Below are 20943 nucleotides of genomic sequence, written 5' to 3'. Positions count from 1 at the left end.
AGGATGATCTGCCATTGTCTTTGTTGTATAGTTGAATGAATAGAGAGCACTATCTCAAATGCCTCTAAAGTTTCAGACATCAAGTTTGAAATGGGCTTTACCTCGGAATCAGCATACCGTACAAATTCACAGAAATGTCTTATGGGGCTACTCACGTCCGGACACTGATAAAGGAGAACACTGGTATTCAAAAAATTCAAATTTTTTATATGATTCGACTCAAAATTTTAGGGAAAAGAAATAAATATGTATCTTGAAGCCATGTCCGAAAATTAGGCTAAAACGAGGTATCAGGCCTGAAAGCTGCAATTTAACACCTAGATACTGTACGCATGTTCTTTCTGGCTTCTACCTAATTTCTTATACTCCTATTGTTTATACTTAGTCATTCAGTCACACTAATAAAAAAATAATCTGCACGAATGCTGCCTCTACAGTTTTCTTTTATTTGATAGTTATCTTGTTATTTTGCAATTACATTCATATGACATTTCTCCGAATTCGTTTCTATATAACACTTCGTTCCAGCCAATTGAGTTTTCTTACTCTTTTTGCGAATAATTGTTATAAGTTCTGAGAAAAAATTGACAAGTAACACAAGAGGTAGACTAAAATTCTAAGAATATGAAATCTCTGTAACCGTCTTGACTAAGTAACTGAAAATTGGACAACATGCTGAAAATCGACCAATGCAAAAACAACAAGGTCGTGTTTATATTTTTAGGGAAAGTATGCTCTCATTAAATCATATCACCTGTTTTGCACTATGTGTTCAAGAGGCTACTCGATTTTAGAACGCGAAAAATTGGAACTGTGACAAAATAAAACTGGAGAAAACTGTGATAACTTAGAACTAAAACAATTAAAACGCTGTAACAAAGTAGGACATCAAATCCAAGAAGCACACTTGCACTGCATTCTCTTCAGAATATTTAGAAGCAGTTTTTAAATGAAAAGTCTGCTGAATAAAAGTGTATCATCTTTAGGCTCTGTTGATTAAAAAAAAAGTGTTGTGAAAGATAACATGATCATATTCTTGTTTTATTTCATTTCTCAGCAATATTAATAATGTCAAATGATTGTAATGATAGCGGTGCTTTATTTGAAAGAAAGGGATACAATTAAAGGCCTGATAAAGAATAAATTTAATTGGTTTTAAATAAAATTATATTTTGAAATTGTGAAAACAAAAAAATGTTTGGGTTTACTGGTTCTGGCAGTCCCACACAAAAAAGATTACTGCCTTATACTGGCAATTGACTGTCGCCATTTTTCCAGTGTCCTTTTGCCTGATGTCGTAACTCAAATCCCAATTGCACCAGTCCCAATGTCTTGTTTTAAAAATTACGTTGCTGAAACAAACTTGCGTTAAGTTATCAAATAGGGGAAACCCTACCTTGTGTCGAATTCTTTCTTTGTTGGCCGTCTATATTCATCCCATTTCACTCTATCCAAGTCTTTTGTGATGTCTCCAAAAGAGTGAGCGTTATTTGCCAAACGAACAATAAGTGTTTTTAGATTAGGATATTTAGCGTCAATCATCCAATCTTTAATCAGTTGAGACACTGCCTGCTCACAAGTTGAGGCCATGTCAAGAATCAAACGGTTCCCTTTGAAATTTTCCAACAGATTTTCAGTCAATGAACTCTGGTTGCCTACGTCACAGCGTACTGATAGGACTCTCATTAACTTCGAGTGTGCACGTAGTTTCCCGTGAAGTTCATTTGATATGCACACACTTTCTATGTTTGAATGAGAAGTAAGAATACTTTCTAGCATGGATGTGTTCATATCGTCAAAATCAAAAATGATGTCCTTGATCTTGGAATGAATGAGGGAGGGGCAGAATCCGCGGAAAAAACGAATTTCAAATTGAATCAGTGGTAAATTGGGCCACAGAGAGTTGATATGAGCTTGAAGCGCTGGTAAAACTTTTCCTTGACGTGAATTGATGTATTTAAGACTGTAGGACAACTTATAATGATGACAGATGTATGAATCATCCCATTCTCTGAAATAACAATAGTTATACAATGAAAAATTTCCTAAATGGGGAACTCACCCGCATTGTATCGATTTTCCTCCAATATTTATTTTCATTTTTTCTTCATATAAAATAAAAGGTTTGACACGACGCATACTTATTACCGAATTAAAATTCTCACAATCAAGTTTATCGTAGATTCCTATTTCCAATTCATTGTCTCGACAGATATATCTCACTTTTTTTGGCGTTCGAGTTATGTTTTCAATCGATTTTCGTGTTCTCACAGAGCACACGCTTAGACGGAATATATCGCAGTAGTTTAAGTTGCTGAGTATTTCACGGCGAACAAGACAAGGAAATTTGAGAAATGGTAAGGACATTTTGAGAGGAAGAGCTAGCTCTAGGAACGTTTGAAACTATTAAGACGGGGGGGGGGGGTGAGTGGGGTGGAGAAGAAGGTCCGTACACTATTCAAATCCACCCGTCTCAATAGGGCGCGCTTGCATCAGAGGGTTTTGGCAAGAAATTGTTTGCACGGCTCGGCAGGCCACGAAAAAAAAACAAAAAAACAGTAAAACCATTTTTAAAACACTTGAAAATCTATGAAATTCCATGATAAATACTTTGCATTTTTCAACATCATATTTGATTCATTCAAATTTTTTACTTTTTCATTTTCAATCATTTTATCTTTTATTTCTCACGTTGAGGCCCAGGCTACCTATGCAAACACGCTCTAACGAGAAACTACGTGGAAATCACGGTGATTTTTTCGCTACATTTCCCGTTGACAAATTTTCGCCTCATGACGCGCGGAAAAATAGGCGGGGCTAAGGATGCAACCCCGCGGCACAGAAAAATGAGGTTAAATAATTGCAGTGGAAGTGCAGACAAAGTTGTATGAAAAGTGTACGTTTGGAAACAAAAAAATGGTAGATAAGTCAAAAATCGTTCTAAAAACGAATTTATGTTATCAAAACAGAACGTTTCAACTGGAAAACATCTAAAATTTGAGATTGCAACTGTATTCATCTGTTCTTCGGTGATAAGAAGCGTAAAAAGTGCAATTCTATGATCAATTCACCTCGTTTCTAACGTTTACAAGACATCTAGAAGATAATCTGATAAATTAAATGTTGTAAACTCTAAAACATTTACAATTACACAAGAGAGACAGTACAATTCGTGCAAAGTGGTGAACCGGGAAGTAACGGATCGGGAAGAAGCAAATTGGGAAGTGACGAATCGCGAAGAACGCTTTTTCGCATGTTCCAGTGTTTGAAAGAAAAGAAAAGTAAATAATTTTCAGTTCAGTTTAGTTGTTTAGCTTATAAACGCTGTGTTTTCATATTATTGAGCTCATTTTATGAAAATTCGCTTCGCGAACGGCACGACGGTACATCGAGTGAAGTTCTCCATTAAAAGTGACAATAATTACATAATACACTTTCAAATGACAGTTTTCTCATTTCCGACACTGAAATCTTCAAACAAGCGTTCTTCTCGATTCGTCACTTCCCAAGTCGCTTCTTCTCGATTCGCTTATTCCAGATCCGTTTCTTCCTGATAGATCGTTCTTTCCCTATTTGTACAGTCTCACACAAGAACAGTTTTTGTGAAAACAACATAAAAAATCTCCATAATTCTTCATAAAACGGCTGAAAATGCACCCAGTCGTTTGAAACATACTATAGTTCATTTCAACCCCTCTGAATTAGCTTTATGGACGATTTTCCTGAATTTTCCATTTTTATTACTGAGATCTCACAAAAACCTGAATAACTTTTTTGACAGAATCGTTCTGAAAAACTGGACTACAGATTTGAAATCAGTGGAAAATTTCCGTTCTTGTGATATATGTCTTGACCCATAACTCCATTTCTTTCCCTAGTTAAATTACACGTAAAAGCTGAGCTTCTTCGTGCGCTGCCTCAAATCTAGGTCATTTCAAAAACTAGGCCATCGGGTTTTAATTTCAGAAGAATCTCGTTTTCTATATGAAGGAGTTATCAAAATGACTAGAATTTTTTTCTACAGAAACTAGATCTAAATAAAAATTTCCTATGGAAGGTTTTTTTCAATTTATGGATTCTTTTTTTTTAAAACCTCATCAAAGTTTGTGGAAGAGAAATTAACACTGACGATTGTGTCTTCAGCATAATCCAGTTTTCTATATGAAGGAGGCATCAAAACGACTAGAATTTTTTTCTACAAAAACTAGATCTAAATAAAAATTTCCTATGGAAGGGTTTTCTGAAAATTTTGATTTTAATTTTTTATATAGCTGATAAAAGATTATGGCAGAGAAAATTACACTGCGTTGTCCGGCGGAGCGCATTCGCCTCACGGGGTCGTGGCCTAGCGAGAAGCAAAAATATGGAAGAAAAACCCAAATTTAATGTAGCGAAAAAATCACCGTGGAAATGAAAATATTTTCACGTATCCTAAAATTTTCTGTAGGAAAATAGATTCTAATGTTCACCGCCACGTATTGCGGACCATGTCTTTTTTAGAGCGCGTTTGCATAGGTAGCATGGGCCTCAACGTGTTTCTTTGATTTTTTTCCCAACAATGTTTTTTGATGTTAAAGGAGGTGAGAACCCAAAAAAAATGTTGGCTCAAAATTCGGTAAGTGATTGCTCTGTGGGACCCGAACACATGACCGAACGCGCATGGGTACAAAACCGCAACCGGCTGAGCTACACGGCCGAGAACGCAGCTGCCCACTCGGGGCTGTGATAAATGTGGGTGCTTCTCAATCACAATTTCGATCACAATTTTTTTGCGTTCTCACCTCCTTTAATGTCATCTAATGAAGCCATGCATAATTTTTCTTATCATCTTTGTTCCTTGTTATCTCTCCCTGTCATAGTGTGCATTTTCACTAGAATGGAATTTAATTGAGTAGCGACTGCGACCGAATGAAGGGGTTGTGGAGTGGTTTGACCTGAACTTGACAATTTTTTGGCATTTATAAAGTGAATTCCGAAAAAACATATGTTGTATTTCTATATGAGAAGAGTTATATTTTCGGATAATGATATTTCACCCTTGGCACCATCTGATTGTAGAATCAGATAGTGCACAAACTGAACTTCAGGTAATCAGGACGTCCGGACATCCCTGACACCCAGACAGACATTGCCCACACAACTCGCGACTTCCTTCATCTCACACAACAACCACCTGCTGAAAAATACTAATAGCATTCTGAATAATCTGAAATTCTACTAATTATTCATTATTTTTGTTTTTCTCGGGTCTACCCGTTCCCTAGAAACAGCTGAAACGGATATTCTTCTCATTGAACACAAAAATCACTGTTTTCTTCATTCTTCAAAGGAAAAAATGAACTTTCGGATAGCCAACTCTTCTATCTATTTCTTCCCAATATTCCTATTGAACTATCAAAGTGATTTCAACTTCTTTTCTTGTTTCTTACTGATTTTTGAGTTGATTTTATATGTGATCGCTGGAATTATGACTGTAAAGGGTTGTTTGGTGATTCATAGGACAAGAGTCTTCCATCAGAACATGAACATTTGTTTGTGTAGTTTTTTGATGCAGTGGTTTGAATTGTTGGTCGGCAAACTGTTGGTGATGCCATATCAAAAAGGATGGATGATCGTACCGGGAAATGGTAAGATCATGAAAACCGTTGAAATGGTCTACTAGCTCCGCATAACTCTTACAATTGTGCTCCACCGAAGTACCCTTGAAAAATTGTATTTTCTCTGCGTCTATCAATTTTGCACACAATTTTCTTCGGTTTCGGTAGAGCGCGGTTGTAAAAAGAATATACGGACCAACAAAATCTTGATAAACTAAAATTATTTCGGCTCGTAGAAAGTCAAAAACGTAGATCTACATTTTGGTATATTAGAAATCGAGATCTACAATTTGATATACATATATTTTAGGTTATAGCATGTCAGTTAGGGAAATAAGGTATTTTAAAATATATTAATCAGATTTTTCATCTGAGCCGGCAGGTAACAATTTCAGAACTAACATTATGGGCCGGACTAAAGTGTAATTTTTGACAAATTTGTCAAATTTCGGCCTGGCCTTACCGGGCTAAAATTGTGCTCTCGGCTTCAAGAAAATGTACCTTTTTTTACCAAATTTCTTTGAATTTTTAAAACATTTTACATTAAAAAACCCAATTTCTTGATGAGTAACTAGCTTTTCAATGAATTCTGAAGTTTAGCCAAAAATTCAACTTTTTCGGGAAAAAATTCGAAAAGTTCGCTCAAACTTTAGTTCATAATTTTTTTTTTAATTTTGAACCTCGTTCCGGATCGAGAAAAATTCTTATTTCGGTCCAGTCCATGACAAGTTTGATATTTGAAAATTTTTGCGTTTTTGCACTTTATCCCGGACTGGTAGTGGCCAAACAGTTCCCCAAAACATCCCACATATTTCCAGACCCTTCCAGAACATTTGCTGATCTCTACACCAAAGACACTTTCCGAATGGCCGTTATTACCTCATTTTGGGACTGCCCATTATTGATCATCGGCATGTTTCTTATCTTCCATTATATCGTGTGCGCTATATTAAGTCTAGTGGTTTTGACTGTAGAACGGAGTTTTGCAACTTATTTGTTGAAGTAAGTTCCAAAAGTATTATACATTCTAAAAAACAATTAGAAGTTGCAGTGATTATGAGACGAAAACTCGTCCGCAAATTCATAGAATACTCCTGGTGGCTCAACAAATAATTGGGGCACTGATTTCATTGCTTTCGTGTACTGTGATGATTCCAGTGGAGGCGTGGCTTATTTTGATTGTGCTGGTGATGGCTTTGACATTTGCGGTAAAGAACTTATATGATTTCGAAGCAAATTAAGATATCTCATTCTGTTTCAGGGCTACACCTACATCTGGTACTGGAATGTCCGCGTTCATAAAATCATGGACTCCCGTCACATATTTTCCTGCACTAAATACTCCCTTCAAGCTAGATTCCAGGCAAAGGAGAATGCTCGAAGCTTGAGCGTCAGTTAATCTGTCTGTGTGTCTGTCACTTCCTTTCTATTTTCAGTTCGCCAGGACTGTCTTCTCCTTCGCCACAATATGCATATCCTTTCAAGCCATCATATTGGCTGTCCAAACCCCTGAGCTTCTTGGGAGTCTCGCTGTTCCATTTTTCTATTTGATGGAGTTAACAACTACAGTGTAAGACATCCGGAGATACAAGTGAGCAACAAACACACAAAATTTTCAGAAACCCCATCTCATGCGTTCCATTAATCCTGCTTAACGTTCCTTCCTGGCGTAAGAAACTTTTCAATGGGTGTGCCACAATTCGATTGATAAAATGGTTGTTAGCCAAGAGAACTCCAGAAGTTGGTTTTGTGAAGCCAAGGTCGGATTCAAGGTTGGAGACAGAAGAGTATTTTAAGCAGTTGAATCGGTCATGGACTTGAGACTAATTACTTTTTTCTGACTATGAGTTATGGTCCATTGATCGCTGTCTCCTGAATCCTGAAATAAAGAATAACACGTTCAATTATATTGTTGTGAGATCAACGCCTGTCTGGGTGTCCTGATTCCCAGAAGATTCGTTTTCTTTGAAAAATTTAAATTTGGCAGTCTTCCCTGGATTCCCAGAACCTTCCCAAATCAAATAATTTGCTTAACCTCTCAAACAATGTCCTTCTAACAATTCCTTGCCAAAACCCATTGATGCAAGCGCGCTCTATTGAGACGGGTGAATTTGAATAATGTACGGACCCTCTTCTCCACCCCAACCCCCCCCCCCCCCCCCTATTCTACCTTCTAAACATTCTTTGAGATAGCTCCTTTCCTCTCAAAATGCCGCTCCCATTTCTCAAATTTCCTTGTGTTGTCCGCCGTAAAATACTCAGCAACTTAAACTACTGCGATATATTCCGTCTGAGTATGTGCTCTGCGAGAACACTAAAATCGATTGAGAACCGAACTCGAACGCCAAAAAAAGTGATATATGTCTGTCGGGAGAATGTATTGGAAGTAGAAATCTACGATAAACATGATTGGGAGAGCGTTCATTCGATGATAAGCATGCATCGTGTCGAACCTAATGTTTTCTATGGAGAAGAAATAAAAATAAATATAGGAGGAAAATCGATACAATGCAGGTGAGTCTCCCATTGAGGAATTTTGTCATTGTATAACTAGTTATTTCAGAGAATGGGGTGACATATTAAGCTGGCGGCTTCGCAAGATGTCCTACAGTCTTAAATACATCAATCCACGCCAAGGAAAAGTTTTACCGGCACTTCAAGCTCATGTAAACTCTCTGTGGCCCAATTTACCACTGATTAAATTCGAAATTGATTTTTACCGTGGATTCTGCCCGTCCCTCATTGATTCCAAGGTCAGAGACATCCGTTTCGCATTCTCGAATATGAACAAATCCATGCTAGAAAGTATTCTCACTTCTCATTCAAACCTAGAACGGGTGAGCATCGCAGGCCAATTTAACGGCACACTAGGTGCAGACTCCAAGTTAATGAGAGTTCCATCAGTAAGCTGCAATGTGGTCAACAACAGTTCACTGACTGAAGATCTATTGGAACATTTCAAAGGGAACCGTTTGATTCTTGACATGGCCTCAACTTGTGAGCAGGCAGTGTCTCAACTGATTAAAGATTGGATGATTGATGCCAAATATCCAAATCTGAAAACACTTATTGTCCATTTGAAACATGGCGCTCACCCTTTTAAAAACATCACAAAAAACTTGAATGGTGTGAAATGGGATAAGTATCGATGGCCAACGGAGGAAGAACTCGGCACAAAGTAGGGTTTCCGCTATTTGATACCTTAAGAACTCAATTTTTTTCAGCCACGATATTTTAGGCTTGTTCGATTGGGAGAAGAGTTATGATATCAGGCAAAAGGACACTGGAAAAATGGCGACAGTCAATTGCAAGCATAACGCAGTGATCTTTTTCGTGCGGGACTGCCAGAATCAGTAAACCCGAATACTTTTTTCTTGTCACAGTTTGATATATGTATTATATACTCACAAAACTCTGCCGCGGGGTTTTAAAGGAGCATCTAATTTGTCCGAAATGGTGTCACACGATTTGCAGTTTTTTAGACCTGCAAAGCTCGAAAATACGACATTTGATTTTTTTTCAACTACGAGACCATTCCGCAAAATCTCCAATAAATTAGATGCGTCTTCAAAACCCTCCGACAGCAGACCGTAAATTTATAATAAATATACACTATTCACTTTCTAGATCATGTTTTACATACTTTGTTACAGTTTTGAAATCATCGCTGACCAGGCTTGGTCGGAGAAAAAGTCGGAGAATGTCGGATAAAAATTGTTTAACTTTGCGCACTCAATTTCTCAAAACCAGTTGGCTATCTATAATTATAGATATTAGCGAGTTGAACATTTTTACACTTGATTTTTCGTTTGTAGCCGCGTTTATGAAAAATCATGAAACTTTTATCCGGCTTTTTTTTCGGATAAAATTCGGATAAATAATTTCGGATAAAATCGCCATAACTCAAGAGACACTTTTTTGATTCAGACAAAATGCAGTTAAAAATCAATAACCGAGTGACGTACATCCGAAAATAACAATATTGAGATTCCCAAAGCATTCCTGGCGAAATTCATAAAATTATCCGACCAAGGCTGTCGCTGACTCAAATCCAAGTTCTGAGTCCAGGAAGTGGTCTTGGCAATTTCCTCCTCTTGTCACCTTGTTATGTGTTTTTCTAACCTAATTTAAGGGCAGCTGAAAATCAAAGAGCCGAGAAAGCCGTCTGGCTAAAATTGTTGTTTTCGTTTTTCTTCGTTCAAATTCAAGTCAAAACTCCACCATACTATGATATTCCTGATCGCCAATTCAACTATGTTATTCTTCCCAATATTTCTAATCAATTATCAACATGAACTGGAAATTTCTGCGTTAATTATGCTAATAATGGAGACTAATTGTTATATAAGTGCAGGAGTTGTGACTTTGCGAGGATGTTATATTATATCAACCTCTAGAGTTTTCCATAAAAATATGAATATTTGTCTATGTGGATTTTTGATGCAGTGGTTTCAGTCTTTGATTGGGAGGATGATTATGTTCAATTATCAGAAAGGATGGACACCGTTGCCAGGGATAGGTACAGCACTTTTAGTTGAAATTGCCTAACTTTGAGAGTGTGTCATGGTAATACTGATTGTCCCACAAAGTAAATTATGTAAAAAACCATACAGAACAAAAGTAGGCCTTTACTTTTGTAGTTGACAACTTTTTTGTACGGACACTATCTAGAGAGTCATGGTCATTTTAAGGGGGCAGCTCAAAAATATCAAAAATCTATATATTTTTTACTGAAAATGAGACGATTTGAGGGAGAAATGTAACTCTCTAGGGAGTGTCCGTACAAAAAAGTTTTCAACTACAAAAATAAAGGTCTGTCTTTGTTCTGTGTGGTTTATACATAATTTACTTTGTGGGACAATCAGTGATACCGTAACACCTACTCAAACTTGGTCATTTTCAATTGAAAATGGCCAAATTATATATCTTTTTGCACGGTAAGTAAAGTGTGTCCGGATGACTATTATTATATTTTCAGACCCTTCCAAGCCTTACTCTTCTTTCTATGATACCACAAATATCTCTGAAATTATCACAATACCTTCATTTTGGAGTTGTCCTCTATTTTTTATTGGGATGGTTCTGGTGACCCATTATTTAGTTATAAACATATTATGTCTTACTGCATTGACAATTGAACGGGTCTTTGCAACATATTTTATAAAGTAAGTGGTTCAGTAAGCTCATTCTACTGATAAAAATAATCGGTTTATTTTAGTGACTACGAAAGCGAAAAGCGACCGTTCATCTCTGGGTCCATTTTTCTATCATGCCAAATTTTTGCGGCTCTAGTTGCCTTTGGAGTATGCACTATGATAGTTAGTATATATTATTGGCTAGCTTTGGGGATAGTTGTAATGATATCAAATTTTACGGTGAGTTTATTCATTTGTGAAACCTGAAGCAAAGAATAGCAAGAGTTTGGAGCTTCCTATCTTGGTTGTCTTTAAAGATATGAAAATGTTTTCAACTAAAGAAATATTTTTCAAATATTAAGCTATATTTTGTCTGTTAGCAGCTTTTTGGTATTTCCTTTTAGAACCGAGATATACCGCGGCGAATCTCTTCACAAAATCGGTTTTTTAGATGCTCGTCTACATCTGGTACTGTAATGTTCGTGTTCACAGAATTCTCGACAAAACTTTGATTATCCCTTCCAAATACACCCTACAAACTAGATTTCAAGCTAAAGAGAATATGAGGAGCTTTCATGTAAGATTTGTTTTCAAATTCTGGTTTTTACTTACAAATTTCCAGTTCACCAAGTACTCATTCCTACTTATCACAACTGTTATGGTACTCCAATACTGTTTAATTATGTTCATGTCAACTGGCTACCTCAGAAAATATGAAATTATTATAAATTATACAATGGAATTATGCGATTTTACGTAAGTTTCTGATCACAGACCCCTTACAACTACATAGGAATTATTTCCAGTCACCCTATCCTTCTTATTCCGATAATGATGGTGTCGGTGCCTGTCTGGCGGAGACGATTTTTTGTGCATTTAAAGTTTGTTCCGGGTGTTGAAAAGTTTGTGTTGAAAAATAATAGCGAAGTGGCTCAAAGTCAGACGCCGAAGTTGGAGACGGAAGAGTACTTCAGTCAGTTCAAGATGGCATGGGGATGAACGAGGACGTACACCAGAGCTGTGCGGAATTCCTTCCTTCGACTTCCTTCTTCCTTCTTCCGGGCCTTTTTTCACTTCCGTCTTCCTTCTTCCCTCTTCCTTTTTAAAAATTTCACTTCCTTCTTCCTTCTTCCTTCTTCCTTTTCAAAAATTTCATTTCCTTCTTTCTTGTTCCCTCTTCCGCTGATAAGTTTACTAAAATTTTGTAATTGTCGACGGAATTTTGGCGGAATTTTGGTGGTTTTTGACAAAATTTTGTATGAAACAACATCAAAATTCGTTTTCAGAGATGACTAGAAAAAAGTTTCCTCAAACTTGTCATTTTCAAAATTAACTTCCGACTTCCCGGTTCGGAACCCAACTCTTTCTTCCTTCCTTCTTCCTTCCTTCTTCCTTCTTCCGGGCTTTTTTCACTTTTTCTTCCTTCTTCCTTCTTCCGTTTTGAAAAATTTATTTCCTTCTTCCTTCTTCCTTCTTCCTTTTTGAAAATGTTATTCCTTCTTCCTTCTTCCTTCTTCCCTTTTCAAAAATTTTACTTCCGCACAGCTCTGACGTACACATTGACAAAAATATTTGTCAAATAATGTTTAAACTGGACGTAATGCTGAAAATAGACATCAAATAATTGCAGTTTTGTATTTACAACGTTCAATATCATCCTTAGGTTTTTTTTTTTCTTTTTTTGCTTTTCTGCTCTCAAAAACATTGCTAAACCACACAAAACGAACTAAAATGCTTGTTGTGTATTCAAACTCATCCAATGTACACAGCCTTTGAAAAATGGTAAACAATAAAAATTCCAAGGACATCCAGACAACCAGAATCACAGACATACCTGAGGCCGTTCTGACATTCTGACATTTATGTCAAATGTCCCTTGCCATTTCTTTCACTTCCTTGTCAGTTTTTTTGGTTTCCCCTTTGCCATTCACTCCAAAACCAGCCGGATCATCTATAAGTATCAGTTATCCATTTTCGTCGCTCCCTTTACGTACATGTTTTTTATTTCGAGCTTATCTCTCACCGGATTTGACCCCTTCTACGACATATCTGAGTAATGTTTGTCGGATTAAGGGAATATGTGTTTGAAAGCAGAAATGTATGCTTGCATGTTGCATAGTGTATTTCTGGAAGAGGTCGTGTGATGGGATTTCGATGTCAGATATGTAATCGTCAGATAATCTCCTCCACGTGTCTCTGATCTGTCCTTGTTGGTGTTTGCAGAGTTTTTGGACAGAGATCTGCTTCGGTCTGGCCAAAAGTTGAAATCTGCAACATTTGAGATAGAATCATGATTTGACGTTTCACAATTTCAAATTTTATGAAGTACGCTTCCTGGAGTGTTACAATTCAATAATTATGGGCTTTTTCAGAGGGTTTGGACCAAAAAAACTCAAAAATGCGCTGAAGGTGCCCCAGCTCTTTTTAATGCATATTTTCCAGTTTTTTAACCTAAAAACTGATCAGAAACTCATATTTCTCATGGAAATAGAAAAATAAACAAAAATTTCAAAAAACACGGTCCTCTAGGCAGGTATTTAGCACCCTCATAACGGTTCAAGTAACGCGCCAACGGCACCCCAGCCTCGTTTCTTCATTTTTTCCAGTTTTTTCTTCTCAATAACCGCGGAAAATCACTTTTATTCCATAAAAACAAAACAATGGAACAAAAAGCCTTATGCAGGTTGATCCTCTTTAATTACTCAATGATCGCGTCAAAAGCGCCCCGGGCTCAATTTCTGTAAGTTTTCCAGTTTTTGACTTGAAAATTGATTAGAAAAATATACTTTCCTCTTGTAAAATATCTGTGGGCGGAGCCTGCCTAAAACTGTTGGACCCAATTCCCGCTCGCTTCCAACATCCTTTTCTTTTTCTCATATCCGCTCAAAAATGTTACATCAATATTTTGTTGTCTGCTGGTGTTGCTGAAACTAATCCCCTTTATCTATGTATCTAACAGCAAAATGTCTTATTTGTGTTTCCAGATTAAAAGGGCACACAACATGTGATAAACAACGCGCCGAGCCGTCACTTAATCCCTATGTTTCGAATATCCGTTTCAGTTCAAACACACATTTGTTGTCAAGGATGTCCTGCAGATGATGACAGTGCTAAAATTTTTAAATTTTAACTTTATAAGCTTTGCTTAAAATCCTCGTTGAATCCGCCTCTCTCCTAGCTGTCTAGAGGTGGAATGTGTGAACTGTGTGTTAGCTGGATCTACAAGAATTCGGAAATTCGGAAATCAAATGGAAAGGAATGTCTGTGGTTTAAAGATTTTATGTTGAGATCGAACGGAGGGAATAAAAAGGAAATACGGTAGTGCAGACTGGAACAACTGGAAAATGATGCAGTATTTTCAGAAAGATAGGGATTTAGGATTATTGAAGAAATCCGAAATGGAGACCGTTAATCAGTGGAACCGTAAACTTTAAAAAGTACACTTCAAAGGCATACCTGGAGATCTTAGGTTACTGTAGTGCTAGACTGTTATTTGGTACAAGCTCCCCTCAGTCAGACGCATCCGTGAAAAGTAAGAACTGGATAATTTGGTCCTGGGATTTGGGCTCACTTACACATCTAACAATTGTTCTTTAAAGGAGGACAGAAGAATTTTTTTCAGACTTCAGACAGTTTTAGGAAACTTTCGTTATTGAACAATTGCTAAAAGCCTCAAAACCCCAGAAATTCCCGTTTTTCAGACTCAAAATTAGCCTTCGTGGAAGAGTTTTCCCGATCGGCCGTGTAGTCCTCTCGGACAAGTCTTTTGTGCCTTTAATTCAAGGCATGCTCACGCAAATTCAAACCAACAAAGACGCGCAGTAACAGACTACACTGTCCTGTTCCCCCCGTATTCTCAAATTTCTGGACATTCGGACGTCCGGACATTTTTATACAGCCCAACAGGCCTTTCCAACCAAATCTCATAGTCCCCGTTCACATTTTCACAAAAAGCAACATTCTCCTTTATGAAGTTTGCATTCCCATAAGGTTTCGTAGATTGGCACTCAAGAACTTAGTCACGGATAACGAAACGGAAATTGAGATCCGTTAAAGTTCTACAAAATCTGACATTCTCAGTGAGCAATGCAATGTTGCACATTAGCATTTCCCTGAAATGCCACTTCCGTTTCCTTTAAAAAAGTTAACACCTAAGACCAAACATTTTGTTTATTTATACTTCGTTTTCGATATAAAAGTTCATTCTAGCATCAAAGAGCATCCTTAAATCGTCACAGCATTCCCTTCTCAATCCGGTGCTTGGTCTCAGTCTCACCTCTGAAAGCATAAAAAAGACCAAAAGAATTCTCTCTTCTGATTCAGCACCTCACTCATGATTACACGCTTGAGCTCCGACGACGGTCACGACTTCACACCTAATTGCACTGATGAGCTTTTCAACTGAATGATATAGAGCATATAATGAATGGGGAAGATAGATCAGGCAGTAATTTCGAATTTGAAAAAAAACGAAAACAAGCATTACAGCAGATTCTGATTTTGACGTGGCACACCGTAATTGGGGAAGAGGGAACCAAAAAGTCAAATATTTTTTCGTCAAAGAACGGATTTTGTCTGTCAGGATTTTCAGAGAGACCTCCCAGGACTGACGCATGTTTATCATTTTCAAATTAATTTTTCCGACCGTAATCATCTTATAGGATTTTTGGGTATCTAAGGTAACATGTAAATTTTGACATAAATAGTCAAATCTCCAACAAATCCGCCACCCTCTTAGCTGTAATGAGGAAACATACATCCGGACATCCGGAAAGACCGAGTCAAACCTAGACAGTAAACTTTAGAGCAAATCCTCAAAGGTGCAATCTAGAAATGGAATATGTGTTAATATTTCTTTGAATTCAGTTCAAAATGTCTGTAGTTTTAAAATATGGTTGTGAGATCTATGAAAACGTAAATACAGTAGTACAACGGTATTCAACTTGCATTTGTAGGATTTTGAAAAGAATTTGTAGGATTTTGAAAAGAATAAGGACAAATTCGGAGAAGGTTTTTGTAAATATGTCTGGTTTTTCTAAATTATCTTTTTCTGTGATAATTAAGCCTTTGTCTACATTTTTGTAGTTGACAACTTTTTTGTACAAGCTCACACTAAGGAGATATAACTTGTGGCACAATGCATGTATTTCTGAGTTTCAAGGATTAAACGGTCATAACTAAATTCCCCAACATTTTTCAAGAGTTTTAATGACAGATTCAGTATTTTCATACCTGGAATTGAATCACACATTACAGCTAGGTGAAACCTTCCAAAGATACCTCTATTTAAGGTTTTACGGTAGGTTAGACTTCTGCAAAACTCACACTTCCAATGTCCTGATATGCGAAACTGACCCGGAATTCAAAAAGCGATGATCCAAGACGTCCGGACACTGTGGAACTAGATTCCGAAAATTTTAGACCGACACACAGACCTAACTATCCACCACCCATTTAGGCCTTCAGAGTTCGTTAAGTCCAATTTTCATTACGACTTTGACAAGCATGAAATCCCTCAAAGCAATGTTACCCTGGAAGTTCAAACATCCGGACATCCTGGAGACTGACAGACCAGCCTCAACCTATATTCTTTGTCCCAAACACTACAACCTAAATACCGTAGACACATACGTTTTCTCTTTGTATATTTGCGTAGGGGTAAACAAAACAAATGGCAACATTTTATTTTTTGTAGCCTGTTATTAGTTCTGACGTCTGAAATTCTGAGATTCTAAAAGAGAAAACACGAGGTTTCAAAAATAATTGGTTTATTATTTACATCTTTTTTGTATGTATTTACAAACAATCTTTAGATTTGATAAATTTGAAATGAGACAAAAAAGAAAAGAAATTGAGATCCGTTTCGAGGTGAGCAGAATGACCAGCATATTTAGATTGATAAGATATTGGCACGATGTAAAAATATATATACAAGGGAGTACTGTAGGCTTTAGATAGTCCGACGTCTTTTGCTGAATAGGATTCGACGTTGACGGTGAAGGTCGACAGGGCAATTCATGGTTTCTTGATGAATATGGAACATTTTCTGTATTTCCAGAAAAGCAGAAACTTGGAGAGAGTGAGGAACGCCTATCTTTGCTCGCCCGTTTTATAGCTCGCTCTAGGCTCCGCCCCACTTTTTCAGATTTCACGGTGGTTTGAGCACTGCCCCTTTTTCTTCTGCGCGATGAGACATCCGCGCTCGGCTTATCACAACAAGATAAACAAGAGGGATTACGGGCAGAGAGCACTTTTTTTTCGAAAATTGGCTTGATGAGATAATGGAGATGGGGATAATGATAATCGGTTTAAGCTGAAACGTGTGGATTTTGGAATTCGAATGATGTAAGACTGGATTAATGTGTTAGATGGGTGGTTTTTGAGTTTTTTTCAAAACTCAGAAATCGGGAAACTAGGAAACACAGATAGACTACTCTTAATAAGATTAGAAATGGAATAACTCCGATTGAGAGATCTAACGAATACTTTTACTGCAGTGCAAAGTATTCAGTATCCAGCACAAATATAAGTGATGTTATCCGGTTTTTCGGACATTCGGAAAAATATGCGGTTTGTAGGATTTTACTGGTTTACGTAGGTCGTCTAACAAGTGGATTTTCAGAGAATGCCAGAACGATATTAGGTTGGATTGCGGACATTTAGGTGAGCAGAGGCGCAGACAGACAGACAGATTGGTCAAGAATTCTGGTGACCTAGAATTTAGACGCCCTGGAACTTAATTGACCACGTTTTCATAATTCATTCATTCTTGCACTGTTGATAGTTTTTTAGGTAAGCAACTAAACTTTTTTAGTTTTCGAATACTAGTCAACTTTAACAATTGAAAGTTTTCTATAAATTTGGCCATAGGTACTTTTGACCGTGAGGATTCCAAATCTGCTCACTCGAGCCGAGTTATGAGCCATCAAACTTTTCCTAGAGTTAAACTTTTTACCGCGAGACAAAGTGTCTACCACAACGGTCCGAGTGATCATTTTGCAGATTTTTCTTGCAGATTTGGAATTATCAGGGTCAGCAGATGTCCGAATTAATAGAAAAGTTTAAGTCGGTTTGTTGTGTACTTCCCTTGTAAGACACACGATATCCAATTAGCCCAATTTGGGTAGGATTAGTTGATGAAACATAGGAATCAAAATTTGGGAAGACCGTAGCATGACTCCAAATTATGCTCTCCAAATGAAACTGGTGCATGCATGTTGCCTTATTTGGGAATCCTTCCATGAAGAGGTATCATTTTTTATTAGGACCTTAAAATCAAGGTTGCAGACCTCAGATGTTTACATCCTCTGTTTTAAAATTAGTCGTTGAGTTATGTACAAATAAATCCATACTACAAAAATGTCGATCTGTCTATCTATACCATACCAGGAACCATTCGTTTATTTTTGTCCACTATTTGTTTATGTCTCCCGTTTCAATTTCCAGATCATATCATATCATAGCTCTCTTCCTCAGAACGACCTTGTTTTTTCACGGCTGTCATCTTTAAGCGCTCAAAATTCAATTCAAATCTAAATCAAGATTTGTTTTCTTCTGGATTCCTTAATTCAAGGAACACATATTTTATCTAAACATTTTAATCCAATTCAGTCCGAGGGGGTCATCCAGACTCTGACGATTTTAATGTGATTTTCGTTTTTCCTAAATTTTCTCCTCAATTCTTAATGGGGTCTTAAAGAGCGAACTAAGATTTTGCAGGTGGGTTTCAAATTTTGGGATCCTGTGGTGGCATTGTGGTATTTACAGTTTTGAGCATTACGGAGAAACGCAGAGAAGCAGAGTGTCTGACTTCTCAGTGTCTCTCTTCCGTCTTTAAACGCGTCGTGAATTACTAAGGGGTTTTGAATTTTAACATCTGATAAAACAAAACAAGAGCTGCATTTTTGTAGTTGAACGTTTTTTGATAGCTATCAACCTTTTTATGCATAAAGGAAGCTATCTCCAAGGCATTTATCTCTTAACCGTGAATAGCTATCAAAAAACGTTCAACTACAAAAATGTAACCCTTGTTTCGATCTATCATACCCCGAAATTTAAAATCTTTGGAAAATCACGGCTACGAGATATGCGCCTTTAAAGACACTCTGCTGCTCTGCGTCTCTCCGTAATCTTTAAAGGCGCATAGTTCCAGGAACACCGAGAAGTATTTAGTTGTGATTGTTTTATTTTGTTGTTGATGATTCAAATTTCTCAACAAATGTCAAGCCAGATAAGAAGTGAGCCGGATCAGTGCTCTCTCTCTCTCTCTCTCTTCGAAATCAAAAGAAGCGTGAAAGAAATCTGTGTCATCGCTTTTATGCTTGATTTGCCTAATTCGGTGTGGTCAGAAGACTCTCTTGCCTGTTTTTCTTGCTAGTATTCAGCCATGTGTGTGAGATAACCTGATTAAAACTTTCAGTTTGTGTGTGAAGTGTTAAAACTTGAATTCTCAATTGAAGCGAGAGCAGGCAAGCTTTATTGAAATGAGTTGAGAGATGTAACAAAGGGTATATTTGGACAGTGGTATTGGAGTAGAGATCGGATGGTTAAAATTGGTCAAAATGAACATAAAAAAGCAATATATTGAATAGGGCTGTGCGAAAAATGTTTTGGATAGTTTTCGAAAAAAACCACTCGAAAATTTTGAAATTTTTTCCTGAAATTGTCAAAAAGTTGATTTTTTCTAGATTTGTACTCAAAAACAGGTTTCTGGGGATCTGTCCTTAAAATACTTACTATTTTCATACAAATTCAAGATTTTTGCCACCGAAAAGCTCATTTTTTCAGACAGTTTTTTAAAAGAAATTTTCTTTCCGATTTCTTGGAAAAGTTATTTCGCAGAGGCCTGGTACTGAAAGATGAAAACGCACTCTATTGATAATGTTAGTGAAGAGCTGGAAGTTACAGAAGTGATCAGTAGAGCGAATATCCATACGGATAATGTGAGTAGACTCAGAAAACGCGCTCGGTTGATAAAATATGTGAAAAGTTGTATAAGTTGTCAATGGAGCAAGTTGTTGCAAAATTTTTGGGATGCGGAGTTTTTTCTTAAATTGCTTTTCCACAAAATCTCAACTTTCAAAGAATTTCGCCAAAACGTTATCTTAAAACCAGTGGCCTAACTTTTTCTAGGTCATCAACTTCTCATAAGTTTGGTTGTTTCCACTTCCTTGAGGTCAACTAACCAATGATGGATTGCGTGGGGGGAGAATCCCTCAGACAATCCGACACGACACAAACACAAAAAATGTATGTACCACGGATAAGGAATACAAAACTATAAAAAGAATCAAAAAATCAGAAGACGAAAGGAGACGTCATTGGGGAGTTCAGTCATCAGATTTGGAAATTTAGAAACAAATCTGGAAATGATCATGTTTAAGCAGATTTTCAGGGATAGTGGAGTGTCATGGCTAGAGGACTTCCAGACTTCTAAGGATTCTTCGGATTCTGGAGCCACGTCTTCTAGAATTGTCTTCCAGATGACAGATGACGTCACCTAGAGGTCAGGTCATCGAATAATTCTCAGAATACAGAAAAAACTGAACTTCCTTCCAAACAAGTGACAGACACTACACTGAAGTAAGGAAATAGAGGGAAGGAAGTTCTCAGAAAAGAAGAAAAAAAACAACAAACATAATATGGTTACATCATCATAGCCAAAAAAAAGAGGAAAATTTTGAATGCCAAGGGGGGAAGCGAGAGCATGGTTAATGAGTATTGCGGTGAGAGAGTACTGTAGGCCTACAGTAGTCCTCCAGTAATCATTGGGAACACACTGTATGCCTAGAGTACTCCTTACAGAGGTAACTGTAGCCTAGACAGCCTGGAAGAAGTCACGACGAGCCTCATCGGTGGTTTGGACGCTGAAAAGTGCAATTGTTGAATTAAAATTTTGTTATTAGCACGGCCCGCTTCTTACAACCGCGCTCTACCGAAACCGAAGAAAATTGAGTGCATTTTTCAAGGGGATTTCGGTGGAGCGCAGTTGTAAGAACTGTGCCGAGATAATACCATACGATTTGTTTTCCTTCTCACGCTTTGTCCTGTCTCATGTCATAAGAATAGAGGAAATAGGTTTATTAACACAATTAACAAACTAAGAATTGAAAATTCGGTTTATAAGAATCACAGAGGAAAAGGTATATATATAGACAGACCCTGAAAAAATAGAGAGAATTTGGATGACTTTTTGGTAGAACATTATACAT

The 20943-nt window shown here is 37.2% G+C and overlaps 4 protein-coding genes across 4 annotated transcripts; 3 read left to right on the top strand and 1 right to left on the bottom strand.

Annotated features, from left to right (window-relative positions):
• Positions 1 to 1204: 1204 nt before the first annotated feature.
• GCK72_003733 (uncharacterized protein) lies at positions 1205 to 1590 on the bottom strand (the record flags this gene model as incomplete). Its single annotated transcript, XM_003097247.2, has 2 exons — positions 1205 to 1352; positions 1397 to 1590. 2 exons carry the CDS (start codon positions 1588 to 1590, stop codon positions 1205 to 1207), a joined length of 342 nt encoding a protein of 113 aa, XP_003097295.2.
• A 3931-nt stretch (positions 1591 to 5521) lies between these two features.
• GCK72_003732 (uncharacterized protein) lies at positions 5522 to 8954 on the top strand (the record flags this gene model as incomplete). Its single annotated transcript, XM_003097235.2, has 8 exons — positions 5522 to 5627; positions 6416 to 6599; positions 6649 to 6805; positions 6859 to 6987; positions 7034 to 7167; positions 7217 to 7369; positions 8161 to 8775; positions 8822 to 8954. The coding sequence occupies 8 exons, from the start codon at positions 5522 to 5524 to the stop codon at positions 8952 to 8954; spliced, it is 1611 nt and encodes a 536-aa protein (XP_003097283.2).
• Positions 8955 to 11183: 2229 nt separating this feature from the next.
• Positions 11184 to 11731, top strand: GCK72_003731 (uncharacterized protein; the record flags this gene model as incomplete). The annotated part of the gene is made up of 3 exons (XM_003097226.2): positions 11184 to 11309; positions 11355 to 11488; positions 11539 to 11731. 3 exons carry the CDS (start codon positions 11184 to 11186, stop codon positions 11729 to 11731), a joined length of 453 nt encoding a protein of 150 aa, XP_003097274.2.
• Positions 11732 to 19590: 7859 nt separating this feature from the next.
• GCK72_003730 (uncharacterized protein) lies at positions 19591 to 20235 on the top strand (the record flags this gene model as incomplete). The annotated part of the gene is made up of 2 exons (XM_053724214.1): positions 19591 to 19674; positions 20116 to 20235. The coding sequence occupies 2 exons, from the start codon at positions 19591 to 19593 to the stop codon at positions 20233 to 20235; spliced, it is 204 nt and encodes a 67-aa protein (XP_053588408.1).
• Positions 20236 to 20943: the final 708 nt, after the last annotated feature.

The sequence above is a fragment of the Caenorhabditis remanei genome, chromosome II (assembly GCF_010183535.1).
Source record: "Caenorhabditis remanei strain PX506 chromosome II, whole genome shotgun sequence".
In the NCBI taxonomy this organism is placed as follows: domain Eukaryota; kingdom Metazoa; phylum Nematoda; class Chromadorea; order Rhabditida; family Rhabditidae; genus Caenorhabditis; species Caenorhabditis remanei.
This window is presented reverse-complemented; position numbering and strand designations above follow the sequence as displayed.